Raw genomic sequence first — 23,846 nt, 5'->3', positions numbered from 1 at the left:
GCTCCTTTCCTGCAGTCCTCTTGAATCGAGTTCTTGTCATCGCCGTCCCATCGGCGGCTCAAACCGCATCAGGCATTAGTCTATTCTCACAGCGTAAATATCAATGATCTGATATCACGTTGCCGAATGAAAATAGACTCGACATAGCTCGATACAGTCCAAGATGATCCTGAAGACGGTGCAGTGGCGTGCGTCGATGCTATCGTTTCATGGTACTAACAACCAAGAATCGGAAAGTTTATCTCACTGAGACATGATTGCACTATGATTCATCTGCTTTTGCTGGTGAGGATGGCACTTTCGGAGCTGTGCCGGTGACATTTGCGTCGTTTTCAAGTAGGTCGCTGATACAATGTGAGCAGTGTGATAGAGTTAGATTGAAATGAGCTAGATATACTTCAGCGGCCGATGCTCACGACGAGCTTGCTCTTCCTTGAGGGAAGGATTGAATGCATAGTATCCTGACATATCAAATTAGAGGACGCTGCTAAATGCATTTCGATTTCGAATTGATTGTGATGAGAGAAGACATCACACACCATTCAATACGCCGAAGGTGACAGCTAATCCGATCGGAATGAGTTGCCGACCCCAGCTCATTGCTATTGAGAATCCTCGATGATGTTCTGCGATAGTGGTATTGGCTGAAGCTTCGGAGGAAGTTTAGGTTTCTGGAAATGCTGTGTGAACGAAAGTGAGGTAGGTGAAGACGACAGTGTAGCTTGGCCTAAGCTAAAAAATGTTGGAAGCTTGGGCCACCCCCACTAACATGTTAAATCCTGGCGCGTCTCCTACTCCACAGACGCGTCTGAGGTATCGGCGGCCCGTTGAGGACCTTCAAAGTCATCAAGCGCAACCTGTAAAAATGAATTCAGGCCAACCAAGCGAACCTTATGGATTTCGATGATGAATACTCGTGGTCATGAGGAACTGGAAGGAATTGGGAGAAGTCCCAGATTCGGACGAGGAAGACTTCGAGACTCAAGAATCATTGGAGCAGCAGGATCATGATGTCTTTACCGACTCTCTACCAAGTAATCTGTCCAAAGATGCGAGGAATGATGTTTGGGTGGTTCCAGACTCCTCTCAAGAAATTGTTGGCCAGTTGGATAAACCGAAAGCCAAGAATGGCACAAGCAGCTCACAAATCTTGTCAACGGCGACATCCACCGGGGCGAAGCGACCGGAAAACGAGCCCTCGGAGGAGTTTGTCAACCATGGCAGCAACGAGACGAAACATTCACCTATCGGAACTGGAAGCCCGTTTCATACCATTGATACGCCGGCCAGCCTTCACCAGAGCCCCGTCCCATCCCTGAAAAGCCACTCCGAGCAACCAACGACCAACCACACGTTTACCGGACAGAATCGTATCAACATACCCACGGTGACGGTCTCTCAGGATCCGGAAATACTGTCAGACAATGAGCAAACATCTCCAACTACAAGCTTACGGCTATCACGGTCTTTGAGGCCACGAAAACCAATTCAGCAGCATCCGTATTTGGTGGAGAGTGCCCAGTATAACAAGTTTATGAAGTCTCATGGCATGAAACCTCTGAGGGTAAGGGATGACCCTATGAGCACGTCGGGGCAGAGGGAAATTGGCGAATCTCAAGATCAAGACTTCACAGCAGAGGATAGCCAAATCTCATCGGGCAATGGTGGTGTGGACACATCGGAGGGGAGCCAACCGCTAATTTTCGACGACCCGCTGCGCGACATCGACGAATTGGCATTGTCACCGTCGCTAGGGAATTCTTCACCACGCCGACGATTGATGATGAGCAGTCAGCCAAGCAACGATGATCAAACGGACAGGACAAGTGTCGCGGGAGACGAGGACTTTCCCAGCCTTGAGGAGCTGGGCACTTGGAAGGCAACCGGTTCTGCCAGAATACAGAAGCGGCAAGCTTCACCAAAAATTCTGTCCACGAGAAAGCGCCGCAGAGCAGGAAATGCGTCACCTCTTAAGTCCGCTTCTGCGGTCCCACTTGGTGACAGGGACGTATGGGATATGTCTCCGAGCCCTCCTGTGTTCAGACTTCCGAGGGGGACTATCGAGCTCCCCCAAAACACTCTGAGAATGAGTGCTGCGGAAGCGTCAGGATCACCCGCTAAGGCGTCTTCGGAACGAGACACACTCAGCCGTTCGGTCTCTTCTCGTCAAGCTCCTGAGGTGATGCTACTTGGATCCGACGAAAGTTCACACAGCTCTGGTGCATCCGACAGTGAATCTGAAGCAGTTCGATACATGGTGCGCAAAATACGTGGGGTCTTACCCGCTTCGTGGCTGCGTCTTGATCAGAAGACAGGTCGAGACAAGGCAGTGAGACCTGTTCAGGGGAGACACCATGATCAATCACCTGATCGTGCTGCCAGGCGAGGCGTTGCACAGCCAAGACAGAGAAGCAGCCCACGAGAGAAGTCTGCATCAAGCATGCCGCTTGGTGGCTTTCTTTTCGATGATGACGATGACGATGATGACGAAAATAACGAAGTTGAGAACATTACGACCTCACGACCCACCGACCATGTCTCAGATCTTGAGCTTGTAGATACTCGAAATGATGATGATAAACAAGGCGAAGCAGAGGAAGAAGACTTTGTTGACATGATGCTGCCCAGCCAGAAAAGAAGAAGCGAGACTTTGACAGGATATCGCAAGTCCAAACGAAGGAAGAGCCAGCAACATCTTTCGCGCGAGCATTCTGTTCGAAACCATCGGCAACAGAAGATGTCCTTTATCTTATCTGTACAAGACAGTAGCGCCACAGAGTCACCGGCAATGACAGGCATTAGAACCAAGCGCAAAAGGACTGGTGTTCATATAAGCTCGAAGTCGATCCTACACACACGCCCGACGCGAGCCGCCACACCACCGCGACTCAGTATTTTAGATGTTGCTGAATCAAATGCGCCCCGTTTTATCAAGATTGCGGCAAGGACAGCCCGAAGACGGCCAGCACTGGGCAAGTCGAGCCCATCTCGGAAACACATCAACCTCGGGAATCGAACTGACAATATCGATGCCCTCTCGGTTCTCCAGGACTGGAAAGCTGGCAAGATTAAGCCGAGTTCTGCACGGCCTGGCAATTCTCATGTAAGATCCACGACGCTCAGAGAGCCATTACGACAACTCCACTTGAATGGTACGGCAAGTCAATTTACCCGACAGAAACAGCCTCATCCCCGTCGATCAACATCCCCTAAGCAGGTATCTCTAAACAATTTTGTCACTTGCAATGATATCGCAGCATCTCAAACAACGCCTCAAACTTCAAGCAATCAGCGTCGCCTGAAGATTGTAAGTCGCGCTCGGAAACGTAACCCTGGACCGAGACCTGCCCAGCTTGAGACTGTTGAAGAAAACCGGTCGGGTAAACCTGGCTTCACGGCCAGGAAGAGGCACCTTGATGCGTTGTATCGAAGAAGTCATGCAAGGTCTGATCCATCTATCATCAAGCAGCCAGAGCAACAAGCCCAGCATGAACCGCAAGCGTCTGTCCGAAATCTCCAGCATCTGAGCAATAATGAAGAGTCCTCTTCGTTGAGAAGTAATTCGCCTCAGCAGAAAACTCGCTTTCGCAAACAATTTATCCCTCGCCGTCGAAACCTTGATGCACCGCAATATGTTCACGCCAATGATCCCGTGGATTCGTCCGGCTGTATGCCTGTAACAGAAATCATCCATGAGAATGAAGAGAAACTGGTTGGGTTGAATCCGTTCGGCATTCATTACACTCACCACTTTGATATATTTCCTCTGGACCCAGGCGTGTTCTTCCACGAGACTACGCTCATCGGACAAGGGATCTTTGAACAAGTTGTCTCAATCGATGATTTTATCAATCGTCTATCAAACGAACGGGAGAGTTTGTCAACAGACTTCGGAGGCCGTATCATTCAATGGGGACCCTGGAATGAAGCGGCTTCGTCAGAGATTGGTATTCTTTTTGACTTAGTTGCGGAGCGATTTACGAGTGAACAACAGGCTCCGTTGCAATGGCAAGACTGGGACGAAGCAAGAGCTGCTGATTTCATATTACGGTATACGCTTCAGTCAGTCAGTTTCACAGAAGAGATGGGGATAGATTCATTTCTAAACAGGCTCTCTGAGCTTTTCAGTTGTCTCCTTGATACACTAGAGACTGCACATTTTCGACACATGGTTGAAAACACACAAGAGAGCAATGGCCGCGCTCAAATCCTATCTTCCCTTCTCATTGTCGCGTTGCTGCTGCTGCGAGTATGCCAATCGTCTGCCTCATACTATGCGGCAAGTCTTCAAAGTGAGCAGATTCTGCTGCGTCTGGCTAGACTCACCATCCGCGATCTTCTTCAGGAAGGCTTCGACAATGTCGAGAAGACTTACGAAGACATGCAGAGGCTCGCTGCTAGGCAGCGTGGAATACGACGCGGAGATGTAATGATCCATAGTTGGGTTGTGGTTATCAAATGCTTGGAAAACGCGCAGATTCCACGCAGCGGGTTCTGGGACGTTCTCTACGCAACTATGGGCATGGCTCAAGTAAATACTTGTTCTGATGCGCAGCATCTCGAGACATTGTGGAGAAAAATATTCGTCCTCCTACCACTTGGAGAATTTGATAACGCGGGAGTGCTCATTCCAGGCCTCAGGCACTCAGTCCCTTTCCAAGGATGGGCTTTGCCGCAACAGCTCGTGAAGCGTGTTTTTCAACTTTATCGAGCAAATCCGAGACAGTCCCCCAGCTTCAACGAGTATTGTCGAGCACTCGTGAGCCGCTGCTACTACTTAATCCAGCAATGGGGGTGGTTAAAGTGCAGCGGCATCATTGGTGCAATATTTGACTTCTTCGGTTCTCAGAATCTCGAACACTTGAGAAACGAGGAAGTATATAAATCTCCACAGTTTCTTGAGGACCTTGCGTGCAAGCCATCACTTTCGATATCGCCAGAAGATCGATGTTTTCATATCTTCCTAAAGATGCTCGCATTAGTTATCCAATATCTCTCACGCCATGGCCTCATCAATGACGTTAAGAATTTGGTAGCTCGTACACTTCCCAATCATAACCGCCAGTACTCCAAGGAGCAGACCATTCACCAGCATGAACTTGCTGCCCTTCGAAATCATCATGACCTTCTATGCACCCTATTTTGGTCGGCGCCGCCAGACCTGCGACCGCCTCCTCAGCTCATAGAGAAGTTGGTTGCTCCTGGCAGCTCGCATAAGGAAGCATGTCTCATTAATTTGCGCGCATGGAATCAACTAGCACGATTTGTCGTGTCTTCTGACGAGGAGACCAGCTCTTACCGACCGTTTGCGTCATGGCAGAGCAATGTTTTCCAACAGATTTTGGAACAGTATCTTTCCGCTGAAGGAGATATTCAGCAGCAATACTTGGCCCTCTCAGAAGACGTCAGTAGAGACATTGGGCAACACGTTCTAAAGAGTATGGTCTCACAGAACAGGGCAGCCGCCATGGAGATCCTTCATTTTTCTGTGATGGCATTCCTCGATGTTTTAAGACATTCGCCTTCATTGGCAACAGCTGTTTATTGTTTCAACTCAAGTATGTCATAAATTCTCATGTCTTGTTCAAAACTTACATGAATTAGTCCCTCTTGAGAAGATCTTCACCAAACTTGACTTGAACCGTGATGAATCATGTTGGAGCGTCGTAGGAGCAGGCCTCGATATAGTCGACCATTTCATGTCACTACTCGAGAAGACCTTAGACGAGCAGTATTCCTTTGAGTCAAATAGCTTCGGGGATGCAGCGCAAACAGAAGAAGCCTTATTGGTATGTCATGACTTTCAATACTGGCCGGCCCGTGTCTCACAGTCCTCGCAGTTACTAGATCAGAGAGTTGCCAGCAGTCTCGTCAGCATTACTCGTACTGTCATGGCGTCACCTCAGGACAGTACAATTTTTAACAATAGAGGCCGAAATGCCCTTCAAGAGAAGGCTGTGCTCTTGTGTGGAAGGATGGCCAGCCGATTCATTCATGCTGGCATTGCTGTAAGAACAAATCTATTCTTGAACCCGTACTGCATGCTAATGACACAAAGCGTTTGTCCAATTATTTCAAACCTGGAAAACACGCGTTGTTTGACGGGCTGCCTCATGAACTCACCGTCCCCCAGAAGAAGCACCTACCTCTTTTTATTGCGACACTCGTACAAAACAACATTTTCGACTTCAGAGATATTGGAGTAACGATATTTGAACTGTGGATTACGTTAATTGTTGTGCCTCTCCCCGATTCGGCTTACGACGACCGTCTCGCTGAGGCATTGAGAAGGCACGACTTTCCGTACATCGAGAAGTCTATCGTGCCATCACGAAACAATCCTCGATATAGCTTGAACCGCGATTATTTCGCATGCTGCATACGTCACATGAGAAACTCCCTGAGGCACGCAGACTCCATTCACCGGAGAAATCTTCGTACCGAATTTGCTGCAATGCTAAGATTAGTGATGCAGCAAATGAGGGATCATTTAAAATCGCTCGAGATGGACTCAGCTGAACATCATCTCTACATCGGCTTTGTCCGCGAAATCATCGCTTTGGTCAAGTCATACGGTGCCGACATTTGCGCAGTCGATGACTACTATTACCAACCAAGCCGAGAGTACACGCCATCCATGGAAGACCCCCAACTCCATACTGCTGGAATTATCGCGTATGGCATTAGATTAGGTGAAGGAGAGACGACCGCTTCCCCTCAGCTATTTTACTATCTTCTTAACAACTTCAAAACTGCCATGGTCAATAACCGACTCAATGAAGAACGCAAAATGCTTGAGAAAGGCATGCAAAATTCTGATGTTCTTATATTCATGGTCAACAGAATGTTGCCCGCCATCATCCAAGCAACAGCTGGAGCGCATGGCGCATGGCCACTCTTGCACGTTTATTGCGGAGCCCTCAAAGACGTATTCACTAGATCATGCATACCGAGAGAGATTCCAGATGACAATGCCGAAGATGTCACGGACCTGCTTAAAGTCATTTTACTTTGGATCGAAAAAGTCCGAGAAAATGGGAACGTATCTGGTCCGCTGGACCCTGTTCAACTTTATAGCTTCATCCAATTAATGAGCATATGCAACATATTGGCACCTTCTTTGGTATGCTGGTCCTGCCAACTATCAACCGCATTAGCCTCCAAACTACATGCACTGATTGCTCAAATCAATTTGATCGCCGCCAATGCAGTCTCCTATCTTGGACGATCACTGAATTCCACAGATACGGATGGATCCACCACGGCAGTATACGCAAGGGATCTACTTGAGGGCGTCGATCTGGAGAGATTCACCATACAAACGCCTCCACAGGTGCAGACTTTTGCACAGCACATAACGGCTGATGTGTTGAAGAATTGGATCTCATCATCAAATACTGTCACCATTAACGTACCTCTGAAAGCTCAAGGATCCTCCGGGACACAGTCCGGTCAAGGTACGACGCACGATCTGTATACAAGGACTGGTCTTGCGAACGAGCTGTACCTTGAATTTCGAATATGGAGTATGAAGATGGCCTTCAACCAGGGAAGAATCGGCAGACAAAGAAGTAGAAAGGTCTTCCAGGGTTCTATGGTCTAAAATTTTATACTAACCAGGTCGCATCTACCAGGTCCATGCGACTGGGTGCATGCACATCAAATCAGGAGAATCACAGAGTATGGTACAATAGGTCTGAATTGCTGTCACATGCAGCGCTTGTGCAACATAGCATGTAGTCACATCGCATAACCATTAAAAAAGATACACATATTGATCCACCTTTCATCCCAATGTTAACAAGATCCCCCTTTTCTATGCAGCGCCGAGGAAAGTGCTATTATACATATGATACAAGATTATTCTCGGTATTGAAGAAGCCAGACTGATCGAGCAGTGTCAGAGGCGCCTGACGCGTGCATCCTCGGAGGTTGACTGGTTGGGAACTACGTCGAACCCCATGAGGTTCCGCTTCTTCTGCCGCCGTCCCGAGTCGCCATATCGCTCATCAAATTTGCGAATTGCCTTGAGCGATTCCATATCTTCGCTAATGCTTGCACTGATGTCGCTGAGGGCCTTCTGGAAATGCCGGTTTGTGAGAACGCGCCTGTCAGCAAACTTGAACTCCTCTGAACCTTGATGGCTGTCCTTCGCTCTCAGCTCCTCTTTCACAGCGTCCATAGCCGCTGCTACGCAGAGGTTCTTCAGATCAGAGCCGGAATATAGCTCAGTCTCTGTAGCTAGTCGATCCAACGAAACGGATGGATCCAGTATCTCGTCGCGAAGAAGAGACTGCATGATGTCCAAGCGGGCTGATCGAAGAGGCAGGTCAACCAAAATTCGGCGAGGCAGTCGCCTTAAGACGGCTTCATCGAGATCAAAAGGCCGATTGGTAGCGACCACGATGAATGTCTTGGAATCATTCAGTGAGGTAGTCAACCCATCCCATTCTCTCAAAAATTGATTAAGAGCCTCGTGAAAGCCGCCTCTGGAGGTTTTAGTACTCCTAGTGCCAAGGAGAGCCTCCGCCTCGTCCAGAAAAATGACCATCGGCGACAGCTTTCGAGCCACGGCGAACAACGCTCGAACGTTCTTTTCACTGTTGCCAACCCACATATCATTGATAGAGGCGGCGCTGACTTCTAGCATGTTTGCTTCACTTTGCTTTGCCAGTGCCTTAGCCATCATTGTTTTACCTGTGCCAGGTGGTCCATACAGCAGACAGCCATGTATCCGTTCTCGAGCAAGAACTCCGTACGAAAACGCCTCGGGACGATGGAGGGAAAGTGAAGTCAAAGTCAGCAGCGACTCGCCAACTTCTGGTGGGGCAACAACATCCTTGAAGGTGACGTTGATATCCTCAGCGTCAACAAGTCCTGAGAGTAGTTTCTTTTCATACTCATCGAAATTTGATGTGTCAATTTGTCTCCGTTGACGCTTCGTTCCGCGGGTTACATTTGCATCCAGATCAGTACCTCCCGGGCTGATAAAAGTAGAGAAGTGGCCATGTTCAGCTGTCGCATGCATTGATGTCCAGTGACCGTCTGATAAAGACATGGTCTGAAAAGCGCCTAGAATCACAGCCTTCTCAAAGCCATGAGGATGGAAGCGCTCCGATCCTAGAATCTGTGTCGCAAAACGGTAAATCCAGTGGATATCGTAGAGTCCTCGGCCTAGGAATTCTTGGAGTTCACGCAATTCGACATCGTCTGTCCTTTCCAAGTCCAAAGAAACCGATTTGCCCGTCATAGCCTCGAGCATCGACGTTATGTTATTGATATTGTCTCTCAGATAATCGCATTGCTCCCAAAGCAGCCTCCTGGCAGCCGAGGCTTGTTGCTCGGCAATATAAAATGGTACAATGTGGCAGTCATCCTTGCGTAAATCATCCAATGTCTCTCGCCACTTGGGAGCAGAGTTGATATGGCTTGAGGTAGAGCCAAGCATAACAATCTTGGCTCCCTTTTGCCATTTTCGATCTATGACTGTCCGAAGCTTGTTTATGATGGAGGCTCCCTCCGGCGTCATCACAAGCTCAACGTAGTCGTGAATATGTACGATCAAAGTTAAATCTGATGATCGGGTGCTCATAGCTGTCTTGACATCAGGAGCGCAAAGAATTTCCTCAAGAATGCGGCTCATCTTGAGCTCTTCCCATCTGTCATCAGCCAGCGCTGGGAAGAGTTTGGTCACACTGATTGTTTGCAGGTCTTGGTCCTGGCCCAGCTCCGTAGACTCCGTCTTAGAAACGAGTCTTCCATTCGCATCCGCAGCAGCATATCCAAGCATGGAAATGCCACCTCTTGAAGAATAAGGACTTTGTCCCAGGTATTGGCCTACAAGTCTACCGATCACGGCAGCGTCTAACCGGACTACCCAAGCTCCAAGTTCCAAAGCAGCGGCATCTACGAGATGAGCTGCAACGCTTGGTCCCCTGTAGTTCAGAACTGACAGCACAGAGACTGGACGCTTCGGCTCCTTGATTGCCTTAGCGGGCAGGGCTTTCGCGCTGAGCTCCGCTCGAAGGGTGGAGAGTAATTCTTGACAGATGAATGCGTCCTTTGACGGTTCTCCGACGACAGCATTTACAGGAGAGATTGAACTGTGATCGCGGGCAATGCCTTGGTCTGTAAGCGAATGCGATAGCTTAGCCTCCAGAGTGTGGTACGAAGTAGCAATTTGCGGCTCTTCCGGAGACACCTGCCGCACATTGCCTGCTGAAGAGGACTCCTTCGACAACGCGGATATATAATACTCTGCCAGCTGAACAATATTGCTGTTTCTCGATTCGATGTCCAGTTCCTTTCGTTGCTCGAGCTGAGACATTGCTTGACGGACTTCCTGCTCGTTCCACTTTGTATCTTCAAAAGCCCTCTCGAGGTGTTCCTGCAATGCTTGGCGACTTTGTATCTTGGAACCTGTCGTGTCTGGAACGAATGTAGGCTTCGTTGTTGACGCATCATCTCGTCTTAGTTCCGCCAAGACCTCATGTTGCGGTGTCTTTAGGTGGCTCGCTCGTCGCAATTTCGGTGAAAGAACGGCGGCATCGATGAACCAGCGTGGCAAAGTCACGGGAGGGAGACCACCTGCTGTTCTGCCACTGCCACCACGGTTGCGGCCATTCGTTGAAGCCCCATTCTTGGTCGCATCTCTGCCAAAGAGGTCGCCTTGAGTTTGGGATACCGGTTCGACAGCGTCGCTATCTCCTTTCTCGTTCACGCCGACGCTCGCAGACTTGTCTGGCGATGAATTATTCTCATTGGCACCATTGGTGTCGTCTGTCCAGAGTCCGTGGCTGGGAGCGCTGCGAAATGATCGTATGCTCGTAGGTTGGAAGCTTCGCAACGCTGCGAGGGTTGGTCGGGTTCTAAAGCTTCGTACCGCGCATGGTAGGAAAGCCCGGGCTCCTACAGCATGCATTCGGAGGTTTGGGTCGAAGGCACCCTTCTACACGGGTCCGAAATGAATGAGACCTCGATATAGAAGGTGTTGGCGTGCAACAAGATGCTGGTCTTCGGCTGGCTTCATTTTCCCGATATTTTATGGTACGCTCGCGCTAAGATAAGCATGCCCATACCTAGGCAGGAAACGTGGGGCATCCACATTTGGTATCTCAGCCTCACAGTGGACAAGAGGGTCTAATCCTTCAACAGGGCCAGGGTAATAAATAGTGAGTTTGGCAAGGTGACATCCTCAAAGTAATGACTACCTTGATAAGATATGATGAACCTATAGTAAAGTACAGAATCCTCGAGGCTTCGATGGATATTACCACTGATATCATTTAGTACCTTAATTCTTGAGGGATTGACATTACCTTGGCGAGGAATGAGTAGTTAGTTCTGCGGACTTGTGTTCTAGTTGTCTTGGAATGGGTTATGTAAGACATAAGGGCATGAACAACATTGTGCTATTAACTATAGCCTTGTGATTGATATCTCGCTACAGCTCATATCGCCTTCCGGCCAGATCTCATGCCTAGCGCTTTCCAGCATGAACTCCAACCGCTATATGGGTATCATCCTTGTTTAAATATTGCAGCCTCATTATCGCCTGCTCCGCTCTTAGTTTACCAAGAATTCTATCAAATTGTGATAGCCTATTCGTGTTCTGTGCTCACAGCAATTCCCTCGGCCGCAAGCGCCGCTTGATACATGTTCTGAGCTACTTTGAGTGCATTCATAGTCGGGCTGAGCAAAGTCAACAAAGCTTTTTTCCCTCCACCAACCGAGTCCGGCTTCCAACGGATCTTGTTGCCTGTCTGCTTAAAATGCGCTCTGATTTGTTCCTTCTTCTGCTCTATGATCCTATGCCTAGCCACCTCTGCTTCGTCTGCAACAGCCTCGATACGCTGTGTAGATTTCCTCAGGGATTCAACATGATACGCCAACTCTTGTGCGCGGTCAGGATCTCCCGACAGAAATGCATTCCAAAACTGCTTGAGAAATTCTGTTGTAGTGGCATTGGTAATGTAAGCTTTCTGGGTAATTTCGGGCGGAACTCCCATGGGTGACGTCTCATCAGAGCTATGCCCATACAGCTCGGCTCTTCGCTGAGCTAAGCCCCCAAGAATCTGGCTTTGAGCAGACTTTCGTGCGGCACGGGAGCCAACATGAGGTGCTTTCTGCAGTTCCTCATCACTGTCGCTGTCATCGTCGACACCAATCCCTGTTCGTAAGTCGATACCTCCCGAGCCATCGTCTTCTAGTGTCTCCAAGTCGGACTGCACATCGAACAAGACTTCGGAGGGGATCTGTTTAGCATAGACTTGTGCATTTGCTGAGGAGGTCGCGGCTTGGTCGGAGAAAAACTGGCTCTGTTCCTTAACATTGAGCATAATACGGTGCTCCTGGGCATCTCCTCGCAGATCTCGAAGGGAAAGCTCCTGGTAGACTTGGTCATCAACACCAGAGACGTCGGTGGGGTCCTGGTCTGATGGCGCAACATTGACCATAAGCTTCTCACTAAGGCTATTCAACGCCTTGACGATTGGGATGTTAGATCTGGGCCTCATCTCGACATCTTTGCGATTTCCACTCTTGAAACCGCCTTGGTTCTCTTCATTGGCCTCCAGATCAATAAATGAGGGGACCTGTTGGGAAGTGATCTTGCTAGTAAAGGCTGTAGTATTCTCCGCCGGGTCATATTTGTCGAATAAAGGGTCCGGGTTGTCGTTATCAGAAACACGCTCTCCCTTTAGTCTCTTTGCGAGTTTACTCAGAAAGAAACGCGACCAAAATTGCTGCTCAGGTACTTTTGGGACATTCTCATTGTAGATTCGCTTTACCAAAGGATGCTGGTTGAAGATCATCTGGACTTCGGCAACATTGATCTTTAGTGTTAGGTTGCCCTCAGCATTCTTCTCGGGCTTGACGGTCGAAAGAACATTGTACGAGCCCTTCTTCTGGTTGATTTCGATGGCATGGGCTCTCAAAACATTGGTCCTTGTAGACCAGAATTGAGAGTTAAAAGCTGCATCCGAGATGTTATCTGGCTTTGTTGCTCGTGCTTCCATATACGTTTGATGCAAGCCTTTATCCTTCTTCATAAGAGACTGCTGCAGCTCGATGTCCATCTTCAGGTGGTTATCATCGAACCAGGGAGCAGGGCCAGACTTTGCATTCACGGTATTTGCGAACGACATGGCTGCAGACGCCCCGGTCCCATTTGTGGCCGTGGAGGTAGCAGCAGCTGGTTTGGGCAATGAAGGATCGCCGGTGCGTACATCCGTGAGAAGTCTCGAGAGTAGGTCCTTGACAGCGTTGGCCTCAGGCCTGGCGTCGGTGGGAGAATTGAAGTGAAAGAGGTAGGACACAGGCTCTCCCTCCGTGTCAGGCAGCTTCTCAAATATCTTCAACATCACCTTTGGTGCGCTGTCTGGTGTCTGCTGAAGGTTTGTGACGTTGGCGACGGCCAGTGACACAACAGGAGGCCCATTGCCCGGCAGAGGAGTCCAGGTGACATGTTTGCGATCCTCTGTCAACGTGAGAATGCCGTCTTTCTTCTTGTACGCAGCTTTGCCTCGAGGCAGCGAAGACATTTTGTGGTGTAGTCAGAACTATCTGTCGAGGCCTTCAAGCTGGCTGTGAGGCTGCTCGCATGCCTAACAACACTTTTTCACCAACTGCCTGCTCCCCCACGCCACGGCAGATGCAAACCCTGAGATGGTGTGCTATTGCATACGGACTTGAGGCTTGACTTCGGACCTTTTCCTGTCTCTGTGATTTATCGGTGATCTTGATTTAGGAGGAGACCAATTTTCTGTGGACAAGGACGTGTCTGATTGTTTTGTGGTTGCTGCTATGAACGTTGCCTTTTCATAGCTAACCTCAAGGCAAGGAGGGTTAGGGAAAGGCTCCCCCAAACCGTTGCCACACTGCCTTGCCTTATTACCTACGTAAGAGACAGCTCGCTGCAGGTGCGGCTAGCGTGACCCAGGAGCCCCAGGCCCCTGGAGGTAGCTGGCCAGTACCCGCAGGTGCGCTAGCTCAGCTGTCTGGCACGGCACTGCTATCTTGGCTGACCTTCCCGGTACTTGCGATTGCTTGCCTCGGGCCTTAGGTAATCCGACGCCTGTAACTCGCCTGCCCGAGCAACCTTTTGGCCCCCCCTGCGCACTTTTTCACGGCAAGAACCGGCAGCTAGGAGTCTACAGCTGTCATAAAGCCGGATTTGCCTCAGCAATTGCCTTCACGATTTTGTTTCCCCGTATTTCCCTTCCCATGAAGGCATCTCCACGCCAGCTCTGAAGACGTTCAACCTCTTCAGCTACCTATCGAGACTTACTCCGCCACTCATTTCTTGTGTCGCTTGTCTTCTTGCTACCGGCACCGGTGGATGGAGACATTGCGCGTTTCTTTCTGAATTGTCCCCGGTCTAAGTCCTTGATCGAGCTTTGCAGCTCGTCCGTCTCCCTTAATATTACTACGCCAAAGCAGAGTCACAGCTCATCATGCTGCGCACGTCGCTGAGCAAAGCTGGCAGCCGGGTGCTGCGCGGAGCCAGTGCCTGCTCTGTCTCCTCCTGCTCCTCCGCATCGAGATGCTTCTCGACTGCCGCTCCCCGGTTCTCTGGAGCTTTCTCTGCGAGTCGCCGTCCTCTATCGATCACGACCCAGAAGAGGTATGCCAGTGCCACCGCCAATGTTCCCGATCCGAACGACAACTTCCTCTCCGGAAATACCGCCAATTACATCGATGAGATGTATATGCAATGGAAGGAGGACCCCAAGAGCGTCCATGTGTCATGGCAGGTCTACTTCAAGAATATCGAAAACGGCGACATGCCCATCTCTCAGGCCTTCACGCCCCCTCCTACCCTTGTGCCTAGCTCTTCGGTCGTCCCCGGACTCGCTGCTGGGTCCGGAGTTGGCCTCGGTGAAGGCTCCGATGTCACAAACCATTTGAAGGTGCAACTACTGGTGCGCGCGTACCAGGCTCGTGGTCATCACAAGGCAAACATCGACCCTCTTGGCATTCGACGCGAATCCAAGGGCTCTGGAAACATTCAGCCCAAGGAACTGAGCCTTGAGTACTATCAGTTTACCGAGAAGGATCTCGATACCGAATACACTCTTGGCCCTGGCATCTTGCCGCGATTCAAGAGGGAGGGAAGAGAGAAGATGACCCTGCGCGAAATCATCAACGCTTGCGAGAAGATCTACTGCGGCTCATATGGTGTTGAATTCATTCATATCCCAGACAGAGAGAAGTGCGATTGGTTGAGAGAGCGTATCGAGGTGCCTCAGCCGTTCAAGTACTCAATTGACGAGAAGAGGAGAATCCTGGATCGGTTGATCTGGAGCTCCAGCTTTGAGTCATTTCTAGCCACGAAGTATCCCAACGACAAGCGATTCGGTCTCGAGGGTTGCGAGACTCTTGTTCCCGGCATGAAGGCACTCATTGACCGTAGTGTTGATTATGGTGTCAAGGATATCGTTATTGGAATGCCCCATCGTGGCCGTCTCAACGTGCTCAGCAACGTTGTCCGAAAGCCGAACGAGTCCATTTTCAGCGAGTTTGCCGGCACATCCGCCGCTGAAGATGAGGGATCCGGCGATGTCAAGTACCATCTGGGAATGAACTTCGAGCGACCCACACCCTCCGGAAAGCGCGTCCAATTATCTCTCGTTGCCAACCCTTCGCATCTAGAGGCCGAGGATCCCGTCGTCTTAGGCAAGACCCGCGCTATCCAGCACTACAATAACGATGAGAAGACGCACCGCACCGCAATGGGCGTTTTGCTCCATGGTGATGCCGCCCTTGCTGCGCAGGGTGTGGTGTATGAATGCCTTGGTTTCCACTCTCTACCAGCTTACTCGACCGGCGGCACCATCCACTTGGTTGTGAACAACCAGATCGGTTTCACCACTGATCCTCGTTTTGCCCGCTCCACTGCGTACTGCACGGATATCGCAAAGGCGATTGATGCTCCCGTCTTTCACGTCAATGCTGATGATGTAGAGGCTGTCAACTTCGTCTGCCAACTTGCCGCCGATTGGCGTGCCGAGTTTCAGCAGGATGTCATCGTTGATCTGGTCTGCTACCGCAAGCATGGTCACAACGAGACGGATCAGCCATCGTTCACTCAACCATTGATGTACAAGCGTATCCAGTCACACGACCCGCAGATTGACATTTATGTGGAGCAGCTTCTCAAGGATGGTACCTTCACCAAGGAGGACATTGAAGAGCACAAGCAATGGGTCTGGGGCATGCTTGAGGACAGCTTCGCCAAATCCAAGGAGTACCAGCCAACGTCAAAGGAGTGGACCACATCCGCGTGGAACGGCTTCAAGTCTCCGAAGGAGCTAGCTACTGAAGTCCTGCCTCACAACCCTACCGGTGTCGATCAGAAGACCTTGGAGCATATCGGTGAGGTTATCGGCTCAGCTCCCGAGGGATTCAACGTTCACCGCAATCTTAAGCGTATTCTTTCGAACAGGACGAAGTCTGTTGTGGAGGGCAAGAACATCGACTGGTCAACTGCGGAAGCTCTGGCATTCGGTACACTGGTTACTGAGGGCCACCACGTGCGTGTCTCTGGCCAGGATGTGGAGCGTGGTACTTTCTCTCAGCGCCACTCTGTCTTCCATGACCAGGAGACTGAAGACACTTACACCCCTCTTCAGCATGTGAGCAAGGACCAGGGCAAGTTTGTCATCTCCAACTCGTCGCTCAGTGAGTTTGGTGCCTTGGGCTTCGAATATGGTTACTCCCTGACCTCCCCGAACGCTCTCGTGATGTGGGAGGCTCAGTTTGGCGACTTTGCCAACAACGCCCAATGTATCATTGATCAGTTCATTGCTTCAGGAGAAATCAAGTGGATGCAGAGAACTGGCCTTGTTATGTCGCTGCCCCATGGTTATGACGGCCAGGGTCCGGAGCACTCGTCCGGTCGTCTTGAGCGCTACCTTCAGCTCTGCAATGAGGACCCGCGCCTCTTCCCTTCAGAGGAGAAGCTCAACCGCCAACACCAAGACTGCAATATGCAGATTGCATACATGACCACTCCAGCCAACCTCTTCCACATTCTTCGTCGCCAGATGAACAGGCAATTCCGAAAACGTGAGTTCCACTGCCTCCCCCCAGAATCTAACGTGTACTGATTATTGGTAGCTTTGGTCATCTTCTTCTCGAAGTCGCTCCTGCGTCACCCTCTTGCTCGGTCGGACATTGAGGAGTTCACTGGCGACTCTCAGTTCCACTGGATCATCCCTGACCCCGCGCATGAGTCTGGTGCGATCAAGTCTCCAGAAGAGATTGACCGTGTCATTCTGTGCTCTGGCCAGGTTTATGCCGCTCTGCACAAGTACCGCGCTGACAACAACATCAACGATGTTGCCATTACCCGTGTCGAGCAACTTCACCCCTTCCCCTGGCAACAACTGAAGGAGAACCTTGACACATACCCTAACGCCAAGACCATCGTCTGGGCCCAGGAGGAGCCGCTCAACGCCGGTGCTTGGAGTTTCACACAGCCTCGTATTGAGACGCTTCTGAATCAGACCCAGTACCACGACCGCAAGCACGTCATGTATGCGGGCCGAAACCCGAGTGCCTCTGTCGCCACAGGTCTGAAGGCATCACATACCAAGGAAGAACAGGAGTTCCTGAAGATGGCTTTCAGCGTCAAGCAGGATAAGCTCAAGGGAGAGTAAGCGCGGCTGATTTGTTACTGCTTGAATGATTTATTCTTTTGGCACTAGACAAGGTAGATAGATGCACACAGGAGCATGACTGAACGGGGTTTTGCGAACTTTTGAGTTGGATTTCTTTGGTTTGTAAAAGTAGTTATTACATGGCAGGACATTGTGTCTGGCAACTCCTGACACAGCAGCTCGAAAGTAGATGAGGCTGCCGTTCGCTGTCTTGCAACATAGCCATGGCTTCTGTACAGTATCGATTCATACCAATGCACACGATGTCAGAACATGATGTCTATCTAACATTCCAAGATGCCTACAATATCGCAATGTTCTTTTTGTCAAGCGCCAAGCATGTCAGGACGATGCTCCGAGTTTGACTTCCCACGGCCGTACAATTCCGTCATCCCCAGTTGTCACCAGCATTTCTTCTGAACCCCTCCTCCCAGCCCCTGGGTCAAACCTCCGGCACCAAGTGATATGATTTATCTCGTACGGACCGTGCCCGTTTTTGAGGGATTTCAACATTCGCCATTTCGTAGAACGAGCCGCAACAGCAGATACTGGCGCATTGGCATCTGGTCCATTGACGTCGGACATCTGAACATCCTCCGCACCATTCGCATCAGGCTGGTCGAGGTCCTCACGATATACAGCAATAACTCCATCGCTACCAGTGCTGGCTATCATGCCAGATGCCGCGCTCCAGTTCGCAGAGTATATGTCGCGCGTATGAGCGGTAGGAAGCACATCTGTGCATTCCCAGTCCTCCCTTATAGAACGGCGCATCGTGTTCGGAAGGCCTCCAAACCCTGAGCTAAAGAGCGGATTGCCCCCGCCTGCGCCTGCGCCTGCTCCATCTTCATCGTCGTCCTCCTCCTCCTTTAGTGACCACAACCGTATTGTCTGGTCCGCCGAGAATGTCATCAAGCGGGGAAAGTTCTCGTTCTTCGGCTCAGGCTCCCACTGCAGGCCCCATACAGTACCGCTGTGGCCCTCCAGCACGGCGACGCACACCCACTCGCCGTCGCCGTCCTCGCGCCATATGCGCACCGTGTTGTCGTAGCTCGCGCTGGCCAGCACATCGGCGCTGTACCGGCCCCTGCCGCTCCGCCCGGGCACGTCCGGGCACCAGGCCACGCACTTGACGTCGCCGTCGTGCTCGTTGAGCACGGCGACCGTCTCCCACTCATCGTCTTCCTCGCTGGCGCCGACGTCCTCCCAGATCCACACCGACTTGTCGCGGCTGCATGTGGCGAGGTACTGACCGGACGGAGAGAAGGCGACGCTCTTGATCTCCGACTCGTGGCCCTCTAGAACCAGGGTGAACTCCCAGTCGTCGTCGCGCTCGGAGTGGTCGTCTGCTGCGGCGGCGGGTGTGCTTCGCTGCTGTAGAGCGGAGCTTGTGATCTCGACTTCGAGCCCGGCAGGATCAGATGAGGGACCGGCGGCAGAGGCGGACTCGAAGGGGACATCGCCGTCCCAGCGCCACAAGCCGGCGGTCGAGTCGAAGCTGCCGGTGACAAGGCATAGCTTGTGCGGAGGTAGGGCTGGGCGCCACGCCGCGGAGCGCACGGAACGCTGGTGTCCGCCGGTGAGGCTGCTGTGGGCGGAGAGGGTAGAGAGGGAGAAGACAGTCACGGACTTTGCATAGCAGGTCGCGATGAGGGGCAGTGTCGGATGTGGTATCGAGGCCCAGGCACGCTCGTAGAGGTCTGGCTTGAAGGGCGGCAGGGGCACGAGATCCAGCTCTGGGGGAGAGTCGGAATCAGCCGTGAGCCCCGGCATGTTCACCGTATGCGGAGGTCGAAGCGAGCGCGTTTGTCAAGGAGGGGTGAAGGTGAAGATGGGATGGTGGAGCTATACTGCGATAAAAGCTGCGCCGAAGACCGCGATAGACAAAGATGAATGTTCTTTGAATGCACGCGATTGAACGTTTATAGGCACCCAATCTTGGTCAATGGACGGTTCCGTTTCATAGAGAGCGCTGAGATTGTTGCTGGCGGTGGACTTTGCAGGTAGCTGAATGAGTCTGTCGTTTTCTGCTGTTCAAAGGTGGTCGCTCTTCGCAAGTCGTCTTTTTCCCCCCCACTGCCTTATGTGATCTCCAAATGACGCACAGCCAGGACTAACTGGAGGTCCCTAGTCGGGACAGCGCGGGGCAGGCATAGGTGCCAACCAGGTAAACTGATGAGCGCCTGACTGGCGAGTTGTATCTCAGGCGAATGCATGCATGCCAAAGAAAAAGAAACGATACTAATATGCATCGTGCAATACCTTGTTTACTCATAAGTATTGTCCAAAGTCGGCGAAAGTCAGCCAAAGGTAATAGTAATAGTCCGGCTGGCTATTCTAAATTGTGACATCTCGAAAATCCAAGCCTGTAGGCGGCTGCTGTGGCTTTCTGGAGCTCTGGGCATTTAGTGCTTCGTGTTGATAGATAGCCGTATCTGAGACGAATCCGATCTCGCTCTCTACTTTTCCCTTCCCTCATGTTTTTCCATCTGTGTGATCATGCATAGCAACACCTTCTCCGGGTTTCCTACGTAAACTCCTGCCTAGGTATCTTATCCCGCCTCCTGAGTAGTAAACCTGCAAGTCTCCAGAAAATCAATGACCTCTTAGACCTTGAGATGCGGGTTTTCCGGATTAACCTGCCCCTGTCCGGGCGGTGCTCATTGGAGGATTATTTTGGCTCCGAGTGCTAACATGTGGGCTGTTGCTCAAGTGCTCAATCGGTGGGGGTAACCACTGGAGCCACTAATGTTATAGGCACCTAGGCGTGCTAGGCACCCTGGCACCTTGAGCCTCGGAGTGCTGCCACCCCACGCTATTGAAGAAATGAATGAATGGCATTTGCTCTCGAGCCTTGAGGTTGAGAGCCCAGGCCCCGGGGGGCCAAGTTGCTGTGCGGGAGAAAGCCGCCCGAAGGCGCGGATTCAACACGCTGAGCAGACAGAAAGACGCCTTCAGAAGACAACACCTGGGGCAGCAAAATCAGGGGGGGTTTTCTCAAAGTCAAGTAGCTACCTACCTAGTGTAGGTCCCCTACCTTCTCTCGTCCCGGCAGACGGACTTCGACCAGATCTGACCCTGAGCTCTTCTCTCTTCTCTCCTCCCTGGTCCATTCTGGGTGATCGTGATCATCTCTCTTGTCACTCGCCATCGCTGTTGGGCTGTCTTTTCCTTTATATTCATGCACCTTTGCTCTCGCCTGCTGCCGTGTCTGTCTGCCAGTCTGTCCATCTCCCGCGACACAGGCCTCGGCGCGTGCTTTCAGCCGATGCGCCTCTAAAGTGCCTTACCCTACCTGCAGGCGCATACATATATTTATTACCTTTACATGCTCTGAGGACCCTCCTCGCCGGAAGCATTGTACCTGGCGCCTCTTTCAGAGCTCCGTGACTGAGCTGCGTTCTTGATTCTCGCCTTCTGAGCGTTGTTCTCACTGTCTTGTTGCTCGAAATTGCTGTTTCGCGGGCTGCGAATTGCTGCCGAAGCTCCATTTCCCTAGCCAGTCGTTGAGTCAGGATCGCCGCGTTGCGCGGTGCTCCATTGCTGCGCTTTTCCGTAAGCCTGAACCTCCCCTCCCATGAAAAGAATATGTATATGGTCTCTCCCGTTTGCTTATCTACTTTTCCGACCCTTGTTTATTTGTCACAGGATCCCAAAAGGCTCGAGAATTGACCAGACTAGCAGGTGTCGTCCCACGCCGGGACCGCCGCCGTCCCTTGTCCCGACCCCCGAACCAATTCCCCCGGTGCACTACTTCTGAAGCAAGACACCCCCTAAGCTCGTCATCGAAGCTGTGTAGTGCAGTCCACCCTCTTCCGACACCCTCGCCATGTCGAAATTCGCTGGGCCTCGCTCAGGGCTCCTGCGCAGGCTTGCCCTGCCGCTGGGGATCAGCGCCGTGGGAGGCGGCCTCCTCTTCTACATGTACCGGCCTCGCAACATCCCCGGCTACGAACCCCCCGCCGTCCCCCCGCCCATCTACGGCGCCGATGGCACCTTCAAGCTGCCCCGGTTCCCCCGCGTCAAGTCTCGCGACGAGCAGATCGCCGAATTGAAGAAGAGCGCCGCCGCCGGCGCGGATGCCGAGGAGTATGACATGCTGGTCATTGGTGCTGGCGCAACTGGAGCCGGAGTCGCATTGGACGCCGCCACACGAGGTTTGAAAGTTGCAGTCGTCGAGCGCGATGATTTCAGCAGCGGTACCAGCAGCAAGAGCACCAAGCTCGTACATGGAGGAGTCAGATATCTCGAGAAGGCTGTCTGGAATCTGGATTACGCCCAGTACCAGCTTGTCAGGGAGGCACTCAAGGAGCGCAAGTATTTCTTGCAGACGGCTCCCCATTTGAGCATGTGGCTGCCCATCATGCTGCCCCTGGACAAGTGGTGGAAGGCTCCATACTACTGGGCCGGCACCAAGTTCTATGACTTCCTTGCCGGAAGCGAAGGTATCGAGAGCTCCTACTTTCTTACCAGGAGTAAGGCCATTGATGCTTTCCCCATGTTAAAGAAGACAGACCTGGTTGGCGCCCTGGTGTACTACGACGGAGCTCACAATGACTCTCGGATGAACGTCTCCATCGCCATGACCGCCGCTCTGTACGGTGCCAATGTCGTCAATCACATGGAGGTGACCGGCTTGAAGAAGGATGCCAATGGCAAGCTCTGCGGTGCAGTCGTCAAGGACTTGGTTCCTGAAAGGAATGGCAAGCAAGCAGACCAGTTTGAGATCAGGGCCAAGTGCATCGTCAACTGCACAGGTCCCTTCACCGACTCAATCCGCAAGCTCGATGATCAAGACTGCAAGGAGATTGTTGCCCCAGCCTCCGGTGTGCATGTCATCCTACCGGGCTATTACAGCCCGGGCAAGATGGGTCTGATTGACCCCTCAACCTCAGATGGCCGTGTGATATTCTTCCTACCGTGGCAAGGCAATACCATTGCTGGTACGACCGATGAGCCAGCCACAGTCACAAAGAGCCCTCTTCCCGATGAGAAGTCCATCCAGTGGATCCTCAACGAGATCAGCCACTACTTATCTCCCGACATCAACGTTCGTCGGGGAGATGTCCTGGCTGCCTGGTCGGGCCTGCGCCCGCTTGTGAAGGATCCCAAGGCTAAGAACACGGAGTCTCTTGTGAGAAATCATCTAATCGATATCTCCGATTCCGGCCTTTTGACCTGCGCGGGAGGTAAGTGGACTACGTATCGACAGATGGCTGAGGAGTGTGTGGATGCTGCAGTTGAGGCGTTTCATCTACAGACTCGCCCGTTCCCCAATGCACCGAGAGTCAGTGGAACTGATGCCGTTGATGATGGCGCTATCCTGGACGGCTCCTGCCAAACACATAAAGTCCGCTTGATCGGTGCCCATGGCTTCAGCCGGACCCTTTTCATTCACCTCATCCAACATTTCGGCATTGAGACCGAGGTTGCGAAGCATCTCACAGAAAGCTATGGTGATCGTGCCTGGACAGTTGCCGCCCTATGTCACCCCACGGATCAGCGCTTCCCTGCCAGGGGCGAGCGCATCTCTCAGCTGTACCCCTTTGTAGATGGCGAGATCAGATATGCCGTCCGCTATGAATACGCACAGACTGCCACAGATGTAGTCGCTCGGAGGACAAGACTAGCGTTCCTCAATGCTCAAGCTACCCTGGAGGCTCTGCCGAAAATTATCGATATCATGGCGCAGGAGCTGAACTGGGATAAGCGAAGGCAAGAGACCGAGTGGAAAGAAAGTAAGTTTATGTTTGAACCCCAGGTCCTTTGCAGACAGATTCTCTAACATTCGGGCAGCTGTCGCTTTCCTCGAGTCCATGGGACTGCCTCAACCCATGCTTTCAACAACACGGAAGCAAATTGAACAGGGCAAGCTAGATTTCAGCACATCGCTCGAGTACAAGATGTACTCACGCCATGATAAACCGATAGAGGAGTAATGGAACATCGTCATCTTGTTGGGGTGGGCATTAAAACGGAGAGCCGGAGTTTACTTTAGACGGAACGGCTGGTAGTTCTGCGTTTCTACATCAAGCGTATGTTGGGTAATCTAGGACTCATTGTGTATACAATCTCGCATAAATAATTACAAAAATAGACCAAAATGGAAACATCTACTCCTCTGAGGCATGAGTCCACTTTCTTTGATGCATGTAGGCACAACTCGTCTGAAATGTGGCAGGCACG

General features: G+C 51.5%; 5 protein-coding genes across 5 annotated transcripts; 2 read left to right on the top strand and 3 right to left on the bottom strand.

The window, feature by feature from the left end:
• Positions 1-7,900: 7,900 nt before the first annotated feature.
• UCRPA7_161 (putative katanin p60 atpase-containing subunit protein) lies at positions 7,901-10,327 on the bottom strand (the record flags this gene model as incomplete). The annotated part of the gene is made up of 1 exon (XM_007912759.1): positions 7,901-10,327. One exon carries the CDS (start codon positions 10,325-10,327, stop codon positions 7,901-7,903), a length of 2,427 nt encoding a protein of 808 aa, XP_007910950.1.
• A 1,273-nt stretch (positions 10,328-11,600) lies between these two features.
• UCRPA7_160 (putative tfiih p62 subunit domain-containing protein) lies at positions 11,601-13,541 on the bottom strand (the record flags this gene model as incomplete). Its single annotated transcript, XM_007912758.1, has 1 exon — positions 11,601-13,541. The coding sequence occupies one exon, from the start codon at positions 13,539-13,541 to the stop codon at positions 11,601-11,603; it is 1,941 nt and encodes a 646-aa protein (XP_007910949.1).
• A 912-nt stretch (positions 13,542-14,453) lies between these two features.
• UCRPA7_159 (putative oxoglutarate dehydrogenase protein) lies at positions 14,454-17,660 on the top strand (the record flags this gene model as incomplete). Its single annotated transcript, XM_007912757.1, has 2 exons — positions 14,454-17,067; positions 17,119-17,660. 2 exons carry the CDS (start codon positions 14,454-14,456, stop codon positions 17,658-17,660), a joined length of 3,156 nt encoding a protein of 1,051 aa, XP_007910948.1.
• Positions 17,661-18,002: 342 nt separating this feature from the next.
• Positions 18,003-19,433, bottom strand: UCRPA7_158 (putative cytosolic iron-sulfur protein assembly protein 1 protein; the record flags this gene model as incomplete). Its single annotated transcript, XM_007912756.1, has 1 exon — positions 18,003-19,433. The coding sequence occupies one exon, from the start codon at positions 19,431-19,433 to the stop codon at positions 18,003-18,005; it is 1,431 nt and encodes a 476-aa protein (XP_007910947.1).
• Positions 19,434-21,489: 2,056 nt separating this feature from the next.
• UCRPA7_157 (putative glycerol-3-phosphate dehydrogenase protein) lies at positions 21,490-23,599 on the top strand (the record flags this gene model as incomplete). Its single annotated transcript, XM_007912755.1, has 2 exons — positions 21,490-23,398; positions 23,457-23,599. 2 exons carry the CDS (start codon positions 21,490-21,492, stop codon positions 23,597-23,599), a joined length of 2,052 nt encoding a protein of 683 aa, XP_007910946.1.
• Between the last annotated feature and the right edge of the window lie 247 nt (positions 23,600-23,846).

This window comes from Phaeoacremonium minimum, assembly GCF_000392275.1.
Source record: "Phaeoacremonium minimum UCRPA7 unplaced genomic scaffold PA7_03_scaffold_8, whole genome shotgun sequence".
NCBI lineage: Eukaryota > Fungi > Ascomycota > Sordariomycetes > Togniniales > Togniniaceae > Phaeoacremonium > Phaeoacremonium minimum.
Note: the sequence above shows the minus strand (reverse complement) of the source record. Positions and strands in the feature narration are given on the sequence as shown.